This window comes from Netta rufina, assembly GCF_964035555.1.
Source record: "Netta rufina genome assembly, chromosome: 15".
In the NCBI taxonomy this organism is placed as follows: domain Eukaryota; kingdom Metazoa; phylum Chordata; class Aves; order Anseriformes; family Anatidae; genus Netta; species Netta rufina.
In genome coordinates, this window is record NC_140138.1 from 1,446,294 (window position 1) to 1,462,822 (window position 16,529).

Sequence of the window (16,529 nt, forward strand, 5' to 3'; positions counted from 1 at the left end):
GCTGGAAAGTCCTTGGCTTGGTGTAAGCACTGCTCTGCAACAATTAAAACATCAATGCATTATCAACACTCTTCTCATCCTAATCCAAAACATAGCACCCTACCAGCTACTAGGAGGAAAATTAACTCTGTCCCAATTGAAACCAGGACAGATGGTTTGCCGTGAGAGAGAATTGGATTTCTTAACTGGATTTCTTAACAAATTATTTCTAACGATGCTGCTGGTAAAGGAAGATGCATGTGAAGAATAAAACTAGGTACTAGTTGAGTTTATCTTTTTTTTTAGTCTTTATATCTTTTACATGGAACAAATCCACAAAAGCCCAGTCTCATACAAGTGCTACCAGAAGTTGAAGATGCTGGTTGACACCAGAGGGTGCACAGCACAGGCACACATAGTGAAGCTAACCCCAAAATGCAACACTACTGCTGGTTCAGTAGGAAACCTGTCCTCTCCTGATGCAGACATGAGAGTGAGTCCCTCAGAGACCTCACTACATGGGAGTCTGAGGCTGGAGCCCATTATGGAACTTGTATGAAGAAATCAGAAATCCATGGGCACCCCATGGGGCACTGCATGAAATCTTTCTCACAAGATATTAATCACTGAGTAACACACAAGAAGGTGACCAAAGGTCTGTCAAATGGACCACTATCGAGCATCTTAACAGAGCTGAAGGGCCATAGTTCATATTCTGCAGTTATATTCATTGAATGTTTTTGTTGTTCAGTTTGTTCATTGAAACAAATAGCCTGTTGGAAATACAGTGTTTCTTGGGTACATCAGCTCCTCCACCATTACGGGCTGCTGAGGAGCAGCATTAGCAAGGTTAATCTTTAGCATTACTCACTCTAAATGCTGAAGTGATGGAAATGACGGCAGAATTTCCACAAGTTTTAGAAATCCCTGAAGGCCATATGCTGGACCTAGACTGGAAGAAAATAAACAAATATATAGACGTGCAGCAGTTGTTTCATGCTCAGAAACAGCAAAAGGTATAAATCTGTAAAGTCCTTCCTCTACAGCTTCAGATTCAAGCTAGTTGACATTCCTCAGAAGCATCCATTCCCTACAGTCTGCAGGGAGGACTTCTGCTCTGAAGCCTCCAGATGAGGATCAAGCAAGGCTGAGGTCAAACAGAACAGAGCTGTTTGCACAGATGTGGTCTGCACAGAAGTGGCACATGCAGAATAGCAAGTGCAAGACTCCTCTTGTTTGTTTTAGATTCCTGTATTTCTGTTCTTTTGTTTGTTTGTTTGTTTGTTTTGTTTGTTTGTTTTGTTTGTTTGTTTTTGTTTTCCTTCAGGTCTTTCATTTTAAGTATTATAATCTTGATAACAGAGATGAAAAAATATTCACAATTTTTTCAAACTATTGGCAATTCAGACTAACTTAATGTTAACATTCTACTGCAGCTCAAAGCATAAACTGAACTTCAGCGTTCCAGCTCCAAGTATTTGTTCATCATATTGGTCCTTCAGATACTAATCTCATTTGGAGTTTCCTTGGTATCAGAACATGTTCAGCCTAATTAAAAGGACCGGAATTTTAATCAAAATTATAAATTAAAAGAAAAGTAGGAGAGAAACTGAGAAGAGAAAACAGCATAAAATCAGAAGTGAAGCCAAGCACAATAGTTCTAGACTAGGTCAGAAGAAAAGAGCAAGAAATAGATGAAGACCTGGTGAGAGTTCTCCATTGCTCTGGTGCAATTTCTGCCCAAATTACTCCACACTCTACGGAAGGATACTTTTAGGCAGCAGAATGTAGAAAGATCTACATTTGGGGCTGCATGCAGTTTATGAAAAAAGTAGGTATTAATACACCCCGTTTTTCAAGCCAGCGTTTCCAAGTCAGTCTTCTTCCAGGAAAAGGTGCTGAAGATTTTATTTGGAAGGTGTTCTCTGACCTTCTCCTCTCATGGCCTAAGCTCTGATTGGGCAGAAAACTAATGCCAGAAGACTCATATAGAACAGTTGAGCATTTCTGGGGAAAAAGTATTTCACAGGTATAGCACAATCAAGAAATTTTGCATACTGGAATAAGATCTGCATCTGATAATATGGAGGTAAATTTCAGTAAAATCAAAGAAAACTGATAGAACCATGTTGATCCGTACCACTGCAGGATCCAGAAATGGCATATTTTGAGTTTTGCCCATAAATTAATAAATCTAGTTGAGACAAACAAAATCTAAATAAGTGGGGTTTACTTGATTCTTTACCATAAACTAACTACACACTGTAGCCAATATCCATAACTCAGTCTTAAAAGTAATCAAATGTCAATCAACAGGGAAGCATTTCACTTACGCAAATTCTATTTTTCTCAGGTTCTTTATAGCAGGAATTTCATAGCTGCTGCAACCAGAGGCATCTTGCATGCTAAATAAATCACAGTAGAACATGAACATGAGAAAAATTTTAGCAACCAAAACAGTGCATTAAAAATAGTTCAGAGGAAATATCATAAATGAGCCTACCAACTGATTATCTCCTGCATTTCTACAAGGTCTGAAAGGTCACTGACATCCTTCATTGTCTTTGCCTTAAAGGGATCGAGAACAAATTTTTCTGTTGACAGTTTCAGCAGTTCATAGTCTTTTGTCTGTTCTAAGTATTTCCATAGCCTGATTGTATCACCAAGGGAGGCCCTGTGAAGTGATAAAACACAAAGTCAACAGATATAACTGTGGTTGTTGCAGGAAAGTGTCATCTACATGCAGCCCTACGAATGACACTTGTATTTACAAAGAATGACCAACCTGAATGATGCCACATTCTTCAGGCCAACCAAGTCTTTTAGCCCCTGCATGTCAATGTTGCTGTTCTGCAAATCCAAGGAAAACTCTTTTCTTGACCTTTTTAAAGTAGAGTAGAGTACATGAACATCTGGTGGTGTAATAAAAATGCCATGAAAAGACAGGTCTGTCTTGAGCCTTAAGGTCACATGCTGCAACAGATAATTGTATTGTGTTTCATATATGCAGTGTAAAAGCTCGAGTAATCTCTCTGGACAGAGGTCATTTATCTGCAACCTTCTGACATATTTCAGGAGTGTTTTCTGCTTCTTGGTTGATTGTTTTATTTCCTTATTAGAAAGGGAGCAGAAGTAGGCGTCATCCTGGAGGAACAACAATCCAGCCAAAAATCGAGGCACTAAGTCTAACCAGTTATAAGGCTTTTTCTTCTTGGATGGAAAAGACAGGTACTTTGTTAGACTTTTATCCTTCACATCTTCTGCTAATAAAAGGTGAAGCGCACCCAAGAAATTCTGAATGACAAAATCGGAGAATGTGGTCCCAAGTTCCTCCTCCTCAGTATCTGAATGTTTGGGGAATGCAAATGGCAGGAAAAATCCATATTTCAGAGCAAATTCTTTAAGTTCCTTAGAAGGAAGAATATCACTTCTCATGGTACTTTGGTGCTTTTCTCCAAGATACCAGGCTATACGGGCTAGTGTAGCAAGGCACTTTTGATTTTGCACAGCTGTAACATCTGTTTGCATAGGTATTATCTTTTGCTGAACAAATTTCAGGAAAAGTGTAGTAAGAGTTGAAGGAAGGCCTTTGTCTCCCATTTCAAGTACTGTCTCACAGAGAAAACAAACAAATCTACATATAACAGGGCTGTAACAATGACTGAACAGGTACTCACTCTCTTTGATTAATTTCAGTGCATTATCACAGTAGGGTAATCCTTCAAAGTATTTGGTTATGTACAATTCTCTCTGCTGAGGAGAGAATCCTACTATTTCAATAGTCTTATCCACTTTGGACACATACTGGTTCACCTTGTCTTTTGGTCTTCCTGTAAGTAATAAAGTACAGCCACTGAGTATTTTTTTTTGGATAAGTCCTGAAAGCAGCTCCTTTATACTGTACAAGCCTTTGTCAGGCTGTCTGTCTGAGCAACGAGGAAAATTCTCATGGTCATGCAACCCTTCAAAACCATCAAAAACCAGAAGGACTTTAGCAGGATTTTGCAATATGTACTCAAAGATCTCGTTGCTTCCCTCTTGAGGTTTTACAAAAAAATAAAGAAACAGATCCTTCAAGCTGTAACACTTCTCAGGCAAGCTTATTTGTTTGCAGTCAAACCAAAAGAGAAATTCAAACTGAGGAAACTCTCCATTGGACCAGTCCTGACAGATCTTCTGTACAAGAATGCTTTTGCCCATTCCTGCTTTTCCCAGCACCACAATCACTTTAGTCTCTAAATCTTTACCTCCTGGGATTTGAAATATTTGGCTTCTTTCAAGTGATGCCTTTTCCTTCCATTGTAGATTGTAAGTTACCAGCTCCTTTTCCATTGCTTTTACACTGTGCTTTCCAGTCTTGGTTTCAATTTGGTTTTGCACAAGTGTACCATCAATAAACAAGTGATCAAGAGTCACTTCACGCTCCATGGCCACATATTTGCATATGTCTCCGAAGTAATCCTTAAGCGCTCTACAGAAAACTTCCACTGACCCTGGAGAAATAACACAAACATGCAAACTGAAGAAGACAGTCCAAAAACTGCAACATTGTTTCAGAGTGGTGTAATTACATAATTGTAATATGGTTGAAATACATCAGCTCCCGTTCTCCCATTGAGCATTTAGGTCTGGATTTATCCCATGTAACTCCAGGTACTTCAATTGGCAGTGCAGAAAACAGAGACACCTTTACACCTAAGATCTGAATCACTCTGGAGGTATCTATGCAATAGCTGAGTACATTAACCTTCTAAGTAGGACGTACAACTAGATGTCTAAAAATGTACAAGTCAAAGATCTTAAAAACAGGAACTGCGCTCAACAACTTGGAACACCTTCACAAATTGTTGTGAATGACAATTCCGATAACAAGTTTCTTTTTCTATAGACAAGAAAAGAGCAACATTTGTCAAAAAATGTGGAAGTTTCAAGTTTGAGGGATCTAAACTCACTTGGTCTTTTGAAAAGTTCTTCAGAAGGAATTAGAGGAACTTGGACTTCTTTGAATATTTCTAAGCCTGGAGAAACATAACAATACAGTTGAGAAAGACACCTAAATGGTCACTGATTCAGATTTACTAGTTATAACAGTAAGACTAGTCCAAATTTTCAAGTTCATTACAATATAAACCATGTACCGTCCAGAGAGAGATAATTGTTTATTTTTTAACATGGGAAAGGTAAAAAAAGCTCCAAAGTGTACATTTCAGCTGACATGAACTCTTGCAGACCTTATGACACTAAACAAGATGACACCTTCACAATGGTGTGAAGAAGACAAATGATAACAAGCTGACATCCACTGTTGTCTTCAAATGTCAGTGTGCATAAATTCATATTCACACATAAGACTTCTTTATGTCATCAAAAGTAAGAGCTTCCTTTTGTTATTCTATTCCTCGTGAGCAGGTATTAAGTATGAAAGTCACAGATAAGTGACATAGTGACATGTAAAAACTTGACTATTGGTAACAGAGTTTACCTATTACTCTTCCTGACAAAGTACTGTCACTGTCCAATTTTCTTTTTTTCTTTTTTTTTTTCAAACTGTTTTCAAACTACTGCAGACCTTCACACTTAATCAGATGAGCAGTGTCTGCCATACACAAAGAAAACTGGAAATTTTATCAGAAAGCGTATTTTCTACAAATATATGGTTAATGACAAAGCGTCAGTTCTGTCAAAATGTTTGGTAGCAAAGGCTTTAAGTGGCAGGACAGAGACTAACAAACCTAAACTCACCAATAGTTTTGTGGTAAACACATTCAAGAGAAATGTGAAAGAAACAGGTACATTTCCCTAGATTTGCACAACTGTATTTATTGTCATAATAATTGGTTCATTCTGATGTAGAATGTGGCAATAAACAGTACAAAGCTTAATCTTTTGATCTGGAAATTAATTCCTATTATGCACAGCAGCAACAGGGGTAATGGTTAGAGTTCAGAGGGGCTTCTACCAAGGAAGCACCCACAGACTTCTGATAAGTAAGTCCTTCTTCCAGTAAGACAATACATTTGATATAAGAGTTTTCTCCTGGTAGAAGAAATATCCACTGAAGATATTACATAAAGAAGGGATATGCCTGATTTTGATTTTACTAGTTATTTCATTTAATAAAAATAACAGAATAGAAAACCAAGAAAAGCTGTAATGAGATATTTAGATAGGAAGCAGCATTGGTCAAACCAATCAGGTGTTAATGACATTAAAAAAGAAAAAAAAAAAGTAATGGTTAGTAATGGTTTGGGATCTTATATGCTTTTTTTTTTTTTTTCCTGCATTAGGAGTTCTGAGGTTTGTGACATAGTCACATACATTGTGCTGCTGTAAATCAATCAGAAATTACTATTATTGTGGATTCCCCAAAGCAGCATCCAACTTTTACGAGTATTTCCCCACATCTAGGGTTATTTGACTATTAATCCCCACTTTAAAATTTTGCTCTTATGAGCTGTGCTAGCCACCAGAGGGCAACGAAACACTTGTACTAAGCTGCAAGTAGCTGTAATCACCAGGATACACAGAGATAAGAAACTGAGTAACCACTGAAATCAAACTCCCAGGTCTAAAAGCTGAGAGTTGGAAGTGCAAGGGAAAGTCTGCTACGAGTGTGACTGTTACAGCCTGACCAAGACTCTGATATATATGCATTTATTTATAAGTCTTTCTGTATTAGGCGTCTGCATCATTTAGTCAAAGACATCAGTTTGGTTTCAGGGCTTCCATAAGAGCTGACCGCAGCCTGGCTTCCAGCACAGAGCATTTAAGATGCCCAGGACAAGTGAGTACCAGCACAACTTGCAGTTTTGATTGTGCTCATACATACTGGGCTTTTGTAATAGTTTTAACCAGGTAAGACTGGTCTTTGTAGCAAACTGAATTGGCTACTAATATATAACTGACCCAGTAGCTCTAAAACCCCTTATCTGCCTCATTTTTTGCCTATTAGACTAAGCAGTCTGTGATCAATACAAAGGAAGAAATGTCTCTATTTTTTCTTCTCCTGAATAAGGTCAACATGAGTAAAGCCTGCAGGGTTTGAACTGTCTTTGAGTAGAAGGAATGTGTTCCCTCTTCCAATACAAAGTACTGTGCATATAAAAAATAATTTCACACTTACCACATACATTAACTCGAAAACTCAGGGAAAACATTGTTTCAGTGGAGGTAGTCAGTGCTAGCGAGAAACAAATGATAGTTTTGAGTGTATCACAGCTACCAGTGACCAAAATGAGGGAGCTTAGCACCTTGCCGGCAGCAGTGACTTTCCAGTACTTTCTGTCTACTTATGTGGATAATAGATTATTGTACTTACCTGGATATGCTATAATACTTGATGTGCCATTTCCTATTAAAAAATTATTTTTCTGCTGAGCAAGATCTGCAAAGTCTACATTCTCTTGTTTGTCTTTCATGCCAAAGGGTAGACACTCTGGAATCAAAGGTGCTGAAGATCCTGAAACTGACAGCGGAATCATTACTGTCCTGTTTTTAAAGGCTCCTTGTTTCCAAAAGTTTCTAAAAACAGAAAAGGTTTTCTCAAAGCTACTTATCTTTCTTTGTATGTTCTAGGCAAATACTACCAGCTGAGAGTTTATGAGTTCATAGAATCACTTGAGAGCCACAGAATCCATTAAACAAACCGTTAAAAGGATGATGAATGGGAAATATAAAGGATTACCCACCTTTTAGTGACCATTGTGTCTTGACAGTCAAAAAACAAAGTCTATTAATATAAGGCACAGTACACAGGGCAAAGTCTGTAAATGTATGGACCACAGATCCTCCAGAAGAGAAAACGTGTAGAAAATGTATGTATTCACTACATATCTGAATTAATTTTTACCATTCTTTGCACTGTCTTTCTCACAGAATTGTACAACACAAATGTACAAGCAGCTAGCAAGCGTCCTCCCTCTGAACTTGCACCAGGGAATTTTTTGTTGATGGAGTGCTTGCAACTCAATCACCCATAGCCCCGAGTTTCTGTGGGTGTGACACAATTTCTTATGATACTTTGTGCTGCCTCAACTAGCTTCAGATACTCCAAGACTTCCAACTTATGCAATTGTTTTTGATTCCTTTCCAGCACAGATTTAACAGCAAAGACTATTGGACTGTGAGTCTTTGTCATGAGCACTTTCCAGTATACCCTGCACACCCTCTGCTACACAACATGATCAAAACAAGGTGACTATACAGCCCATCACTTGGATTAGTACTTGCTTTTTGTGAACAAAATTCCACACTAGATTTTGCTCTACTATTGCTAATACACTAATAGTATATATATCACTTCAAATATAATTACCTAGCAGCCCTTTACAAACACCTGAATGAGAAAGAAATTGAAATTAAACACAAGTTTATTAATGAAAAATTTGTGATTTCATATTCTTAAGACCAATAGATAATTATTTAGATTAGTGTACATTAAATAACTCTGTTCTGTTTTTTAATCAAACAGTATTTCAACAATTAAACGGAAGATTTATTCTATTTCATTATGGCATTGCACTTCAAATTTTCCTTGAATACTTTCATTGTCTTAGTGGGAGCAGTTTTAAGTGCTACATTGAAATGGCTGCCATATTTGGTTTTTCCCCACCATTGTTCATGGTCAACAACTGGACTTACAAGATAAAAAAAATCACCCTGTACAAGAGTGCACAGGCATAGCTGTCCTGTACATACCAGGAATTACAAAACTTCTTCCCAGTGCATTGATAGCGGGAACAGAAAAGGACATGTGCTGGTGAGTTAGCGAGGTGGAGCTAGCTGGATGGCTGCTGAGAGGCAGAGCCAAGAAACTGCCATTCCTTGTAGACACTGCAGGGGCATCCACTTGGAAAAAAAGAAAACAGGAGACAAAAAGAAATGGAGAAAGTTATTTTATGGCTAGCAACTAAGTGGGCCAGAGGAGAGGTCTTTCAAGAAGCAGTCAAATGGGAAGGGAGGCTTACATGTAGTACGTGATTTCATTTGCTTAGTGAAAGTTTCTTATATATTAATTGAGATATACTTTGCTTTAAACTGGTCTGCTGGTTTCCCTGGTGTTGCCACACCCTTATTCTCAGAGCTGGTTGTGTTGCTGCCTGTCTAGCAGCAACAATCAAGTTTATATTTAATCACTTCCTGTGGTCTAATGGTTAGTCAAGAGATACAAACCTGTAGTTTGGGTAGGATGTTTTTACGTTGTCTATCAGAAACTGATGTGTTATTATAGAAATCTCTATTTTTTTACTGTGGTCTATATATAAACAAGCTTTTAAAGGTGCTTTTTGGTTTGTGTGTAAATAAGCACATAAAATTCCCACATAATTTCCTATCTGAGAACCACTGTGTTACTAAGATTTAGAAGATCAAGTACTGTTATAGCTCCACCTAGCCACAAAAGATTAGGCCAATCTGAAGTTTAATTTCGTTCAACTCCTTTGAAATATTTTGGGTTTATTACTGAACTTTAGTCCACATTATCCTCTTCACTGTAGAGACATTATTTTTTGAAGAGGTAGTCTGTTTGCCTTTTTAAGATCATACAGTGACACTCATTTTGTAATAGGGAAGATTAATTCTGATTTTGTTGTGTAGCTCAAATTTCTGTCAATAAGCTTTTTTTTTTTTTTTTTTTTTTTTGGCCTCAGTACTTACACTGTCATCTATATTTAGTCCTTCCACCAGCACCTTTGTTGGGTCAGTTAAAGTGAAGAGAGTGACAGTATTCTCAGCACTTTCTGAAAAAGGGTAGGTGAAGCTTTACAAAGTATGTTAGCTCTGCCATGATTCTGTACACCACAGACTAGAATGCAAGCCCTTTTGGTGAGGTGTTTTACATTCACTTTATTTATTTTAATCAGGAACCGATGTGCCATTTCCCTATCAAAACTCTCTTTGTTAGCATGGCATAAACGTAAGCTTTAAAAAGTGCCAAATCTGTAAAGGAATTTAAACAGATAGGCGATAATCTGCCTTTAATACCTACTAATTGCCTAGAAATTTAACTGCATTTGAATAACCTAAAACCAGCAAGGACCAGTTCATGAGGAAGTCTGTTTACCTTTCCAAATCCATCCAGCTAATTCTGTTCAATCTCTTGCCAGAAATCCACATGAACACTGGAAAATCAGTTCGGGTCACAGTCCCCTGGCTGTATGTGCCCTGGCTGTGACTTTTATTCAGACTAAACCAGTACTTAGAAACTGCAGGCCTCAGGTGTGCTGAGGTGCAGTCCCAGGATCCAAGCTCCATCTGGATGGCTCTCTAGGTGGCAAGGTACTTTTGGCTACCTGTCCCAATACATAAAAGGCTATGGAGTTTGGTGCAATCAGAGCTTCTCTCAGGAAGCCTGAGAAACACACAAGGATGCATATAGCACTTCAAAACACGGTATATCTTCATTCAGAGGTAATTGCTTTCACATTTTTTGAAAGAGTATTTTGCTGCATTAGCTGTATCTGAGATGCTCATTTAGCCTATAGCTGGGTTAAGAACTTGAACACTCATTTACTCTGGGGAACAAGTTACAGCTTGTGTGCTGGCTGCAGTTACTGCCTTGTGGATGCTCTGAGAGCGTGCAACACCTAGAAATTACCCTTTCTCCAAATTCTTACTTTGGTGTAAAGGACTGTAGAATATGGACTGGTCCAAGAAGCAGTTTCTTCACTGTTATTTTTACTAGGATATTTCACTGTATGTTTGGAAGGTGTCACACTTAAGCCATAGTTTGGCATTTCCTGCCAAACAAAATTTTGATTCTCTTTTGTTGTCACATAACCCATAATAAACAAAAAGTGTACACGATAAGCTATGAAGATTGCCATTGGTCTGCTTTCTGCCCTCAGATGAGTTTAGAGGAGTTCAGCTGTGTCTCTGTTGATGCAAAGGACATAATTTTTCTATTGCCCAACAGAAATCTGTGCTTTTGAGGCATAAGGATCCTTCTGTCTCCAGACCACAGGACTGTAATCAGTCCTAAAATGAACATCTTAATACCTACTGATAAGAGATCATTGATTTCTTGCATCATAAATTAGACTGAGGTGTATAATAAGAGGTATATGATTCTACAGTTATTTCTACCCTACTGGAAGCACTGAAACATGAAAACACACCTCTGTGTTATATCATCAAATCTACAAGAACAGACTTTCTCTAGAAGGTAGAGCCACAACATTTAACAGAGGAAGGCCCTATGGAACAAAAGACAACATATGTTCAATAACCTTTTACTGTTCAGCCAATATCTTACCAATTTTCTTGTATTTGGGTTCTGAAACATCAGCACAACTCTCTATGGAGCCTAAAAATGCTGAAAGAAAAAAAAAAGGTGATATTAAGTGACAGAAATGGAATCCAGTTTGTCATTTTTAAGTGTCCATTGTGGAAACTAATTTTAACTTTTTAAAGTAGAAGGAGATGCTAGCAGTTTCAATTCAGCTATTTCAGAACTGCATGAGTCCAATATATTAAACATGAATGTGAATAGTCTCATATTATTTTACAATACTGAAGTTTGAATTGGGCTTCAGATTATTATTTTTTTTTTTTTGCCACTAATCAAACATTTTTGCAGTTCTTGCTGTTAAAAAGGGAATAGTTCAACTAAAGTTCAACTAATGCTTGATAAGCTACAGATATACTGAAAACAAAATTAAAATTTTCACATGGATGACAAAAAAAAGGGGGAAGAAATATAACACACTTAATGTTATGTTAGAGGACAACAGATTCTGCAAATTATGACGAATGTGCTGGGGTGAGATTTTACTTCCAGCCCATAGAGGGTAAACAAAGTCAGAGGAAGCACATCTGTTTATGTCAGTGAAGAACTATAGGAGGAATATACTGAGGCTGCTTTTAAAATCAAAGTACCCTAATGCATATTTGGAATCCAAACACTACAGACTTTCAAGCTCTCACCATTTTTTACTTACTTCTTTTGTGACATTTCTGCATCTTTACATCAGTAAATATCTCAGTGTTTTCAGCAGTCATTTCATCCAAAATAAGGCTCCCTGCTAAAAAGGTGAAATATTGCAAATGTCAACCTTTGTTCTCCTAGAAATATTCCAGGAGGAGGTAAAAGGAAAAGAAAGATACCAGCAGAAAGCAAACATGCTCCAAATAAAAGATGGAAACCAAAAATCATGCAGTAAAACATATCCAAATCTATACAATTTAGAAAGCCCTCAGAACTCTGGCCAAAGACTCTCTCACTGTGTGACATTAATCTACTGTGGCAAATTCAGTGGCTACTAAAACACAAGTACTTCTCAATGCTCTAATGACAAGCAAAGAATTAAACATCACAGCTGATTCACAGATATATTTTTTGTGTGATCTCAGTATTACTGAAGTTACTTGCTCATTTTGTATATGAAAATGATTAGTTCCTTTAGATGTAGAGTAAAAGGTTCTGAACCATTTATATATGTTGTGTTGTAAGAGCTGTGAAGTTATCTATACCAGTCTTCTACAGGCAAAGACATAAATACTCATACTGTATCTCATTTCCTCTAAGATAAATATGAATACTGCCATTTGGTGTAACCAACCCCCCAAATTCTAAACACAACAGGGAGCAGTAAAAACCATTTAAAGCCACATAGGTTTCTTGTAGCCAGAATTAATTGTCCTAGTTATGGTATTATCTTTAGTAAGTTATTCCAAAATACTTTCCCCAAGTGTAAAAGAGGATGTGCAGATATTGTGTGAATCTTTTTCGATCTACAGATTTCCCAGCAGCCACACATTAAATATATACTCTAAAATAGCAAACGGCTGCACCACAGCCAAAACAATGATTTTGTACAACAAGCCAAGTGATTATCCCTGGTTAAGCACTGATATGAAGAAATCCTTTACTACATGTATGTTATACCATCACTGCTTTGATCAGGGAGAGAAGTAAAATCTGACACGCCTTCTCAGGCAACTTTGTGCATCCTGGACAGAAACAAGGGTGCATGAACTGCATTTGTATGCATGATATTTCCTCTTGGTGGCTCAGGCTTCTTGAATACATGTCAATATGTGTCAATTGCTCAGAATAAGTCTGATGGTGCTTGAGAGCCTATATAGCACTAGGGCAGTCAAGCAGTAAATACGCTATTGCTTTGATGAGGTGACCTGCAACTTGGTCAGAGATACAACTGCTCTCTTTGAGAAAATCCTTCAAAATACAGAAAATCCTTGGAGTTTTTCAGGACACAATTCCCAGGTGGAAGAAGGAGGGAGGTGAAAGAGGATACCAGGTGACAGAAACCCTACTGGTATTCTGATTGTGGAGATGAGGAACAATGTAAGATGTTAGGTAGAACACTGTCATGGAGAAAATTAATTTTATTCACATAAATCTTACCAAAACTATCTTCCACTTGCTTTTCCTGCTGATCTTTGAGCACATATTCTGCTAATTCAGCTACCAAAAAAAAGAAAAAAAGGAACACAGTAACATCATAGTAAATTGCACAGCAAAACTATTGTAGGTTTACTTCATTAACAGAATTCTCCAGTATAAGTGAAATTAAAGAGTTAAAATAATTTTTTCTTGTAAATCGTTGCTCAGGAAACAAAGAACATGAGAAAGAAGAAGTGGAGACAGGAAGTGTTAAGCAGAAGGATCCATTAATAGAGAGATTTTCCCCTGACAACCACAAACTGTTGCGCATGTTTCCTCACAACTCACAGGTTTAGGTACCACGTAGTGGTAACAACTTACTATGCATGAGGACACTTGAATATATGCCACCACTTTAGAGCAAAAGTAGAATTTGTAAGAAATAGATATATCAAGTAAGTAGAAAATAATGACCATGTTGACACCAAGCACCTAAAAAAAAAGTTTTCATACCTATTCTAGCATAAGCTTCTCTGGCATTGGAAGAGGGATACAACTCGTCCCCATTTTCATCATTTTCCACTGTACACAGGAAATCCATACTATTCAACTGATCATAGTTGCTGGCATCAATTTCAGAATCTAGAATGAGAAAGGAGTTAGCATTGGGTTCAATGGATACCATAGCCAAAGAAAAATAACAGAAAGCAGGACATGCAGAAAAGGCAGATTTAGTGCTTCAGCATACAGCTTTGGCTTTTTGGTACATGTTGGCTACCTAAGAACAGAACTGAACTCTCAGTAAACTTAGTTACCCAGAAATCAACACTTTTGTTAAACTCTGAGGATCCACCTCTCCTAGTAAATAAAAATGTTTCAGAACCCGTTCCATGACACTATGGCCTATAGACATGGCCTGGACTTATCCATACTATTAAACCTCTTTAGTCTTCAGTATGTGGTGATACCATTCAAATTCCCTCTTCAGGGTATTTCTGGGTCCATGCTAGCCACAGCTCTGCAGCTAGAAATTGCCTGGGAAAATACCAGTTGGCCAAGACAAAAAGCATGTCGGACTATATTAGCACCTTAACAATGGAGATGTCCTACTTTCCATAACCTGGGCAATGTCTTGACACTGCTTAATTTATCCATGTCTTCTCAGACAATGGGAAGGCTCAGAAGTATTCAAATCAATGAAACATCTTTGGTGTAGTAAGAGGTAGTCCTTTATCCCTATTTCAACCTACTTTCAGTCACTGAGCAAGTGAGGCCATGGCAGTGCAGAAAAACTCCTGCAGAGATGTTAGTAATAGAAGTTGAGAGAGCAAAACTCAAACTGGAAAATAATTAATTACATAGATGATTCCAGATTCTGGTGCTCAGTTTTGCATTGGTTTGCACATGCACCTGCTGACACTGGTCACTCAGGAAAGCAACAAGGATGTGAAATGGTATCACTCTAATTTGGTAACTTTTTATGCCTATGTGACACATAACTATAGACTTCATATCTGGTATACACTAACTTGTGTTCTTCTTTTATTGCCACTCTCAACCCATAGTCCAGCTCATTTTTTCAAATAAGCTCAGCTATTGCTCCACAACACAGTCAGCAGCATAGACACACTCTCATACCTTTATGCCAACAAACTCAGGAAGAATAGAACATTCCATAATGCCCACACCAGGTCAGGAGCAGAATTTGAAAGCCAAAGCCAACCTTCCAACCTGCTTAGCTGTAGCAACTTGTATGTAAGGAACTGCCACCTTTCCACCCTGGTCTTTCTGCTTTCTCCGTCACAGAATAAAGAAATTATTGGTTTTTGCTCTCAAAAGCTGTAAAACAGCATCTGCTAATGCACATCTATTGTGTTGGTGCCTTAGGATCTCAGCTGGAAATGAAATGAAATAGTTTGCTTGCAGTTAGCTTGCTGGCTTGGCTTCCTATTATCATAGAAAGGGATCTTTAAAGATCACGGTTTAACTTTTAGGTCGTCCTCTGTGGAACTATGAGTTGGACTAAAGGATCCTTGTGGGTCCCTTCCAATTGGAATATTGTATGATTCAATGATCACCCAGTTCCAACCCTTGCCATGGGCAGGGATACCTCCCACTGGCCTTGAACACTGCCAGGGATGGGGCATCCACAGCTTCTCTGTGCCTCACTACCAGTGCCTCACTACCCTCATATGAAGATATAATTTCTTCATTATATCTAATCTATATCTACTCTCTTCTAGTTTAAAACTGTTTCCCCTTGTTGCATAACTACACACACTGGCAAAGAGTCTCTACCGATCTTTCTTGTAGGCTCCCTTTCTATTTTGGAAGGCTGCTATAAGGTCTCCCCAGAGCCTTCTCTTCTCTAGGCTAAAAAATAGCCCTCAGATCATCTTTGTCACCCTCCTCTGGACCCACTAACAGTCCTGTGTTTTACTTGTGCTGGGGACACCAGATCTGAACACAGTACTCCAGGTGGGATCTCACAAGGGTGGAGCAAAGGTAGAGAATCCCCTCCCTCAACCTTCTGGCCACACTTTTTTGATGCAGCCCAAGATTCGATTGACTTTCTGGGCTGCAAGTACACATTGCTAGCTCAAGTGAAGTTTTTAATCCACCAATACTCCCAAGTATCTCTCCACAGGGAAGCTCTCCATCCATTCATCCCCCAGTCTGTACTGATGGTTGAAATCGCCCCAACTGGGGTGCAGCACCTTGTGCTTGGCTTTAAATACATGGTAATTTATGGAAGGAGTCCCTATTTTATATATAGATAGTCACAAAGTTATCATATTGTAAAACCAAGTGTCTGTTGCATTTAGTCCAGCCACCATGATAACTGCCATTAGGTGGCTACTTAATCCAGAGGAGATGGCAATGAATTACAGCATGACAGCTAAACTATTCAAGGGCTTTTTAGTGTATTACTAACCTGCAAACAAGTCACCCTCTTCATTTCCAGATGGCTTAGGGTCTAAGAGAGTAAACAGATGCACTGGATCGATGTCACTGTGCAGCAAATCAAGATAGCCATTTTCACACACCAATGCTGAATCCATGATTTGTCTCTTGCTGTCTGAAATCAAATCACAATACAATTAGCTATGATAAAAGTCAACACTTCTGTCAACCAGAATTACAAGTCTGCTGCTGTGGCTTTCTGTTGACCACAAGGCATTAAAATCTTAATGCTGTGGAACTGGTA

The 16,529-nt window shown here is 38.2% G+C and overlaps 1 protein-coding gene across 1 annotated transcript in view; it reads right to left on the minus strand.

Moving 5' to 3' along the window:
• The window catches only part of CIITA (class II major histocompatibility complex transactivator), a gene marked incomplete at both ends in the record, with an annotated part of 36,961 nt that overhangs the window by 7,218 nt on the left and 13,214 nt on the right, over positions 1–16,529 (minus strand). Inside the window, 12 exons of the mRNA XM_084296233.1 lie at positions 851–931; positions 2,313–2,384; positions 2,483–2,653; positions 2,765–4,472; positions 4,932–4,997; positions 7,298–7,438; positions 8,677–8,826; positions 11,231–11,281; positions 11,916–11,999; positions 13,343–13,402; positions 13,835–13,963; positions 16,257–16,400. Coding sequence (XP_084152359.1) covers positions 851–931; positions 2,313–2,384; positions 2,483–2,653; positions 2,765–4,472; positions 4,932–4,997; positions 7,298–7,438; positions 8,677–8,826; positions 11,231–11,281; positions 11,916–11,999; positions 13,343–13,402; positions 13,835–13,963; positions 16,257–16,400 — 2,857 coding nt within the window. The remainder of the gene's footprint in view (positions 1–850; positions 932–2,312; positions 2,385–2,482; positions 2,654–2,764; positions 4,473–4,931; positions 4,998–7,297; positions 7,439–8,676; positions 8,827–11,230; positions 11,282–11,915; positions 12,000–13,342; positions 13,403–13,834; positions 13,964–16,256; positions 16,401–16,529) is intronic.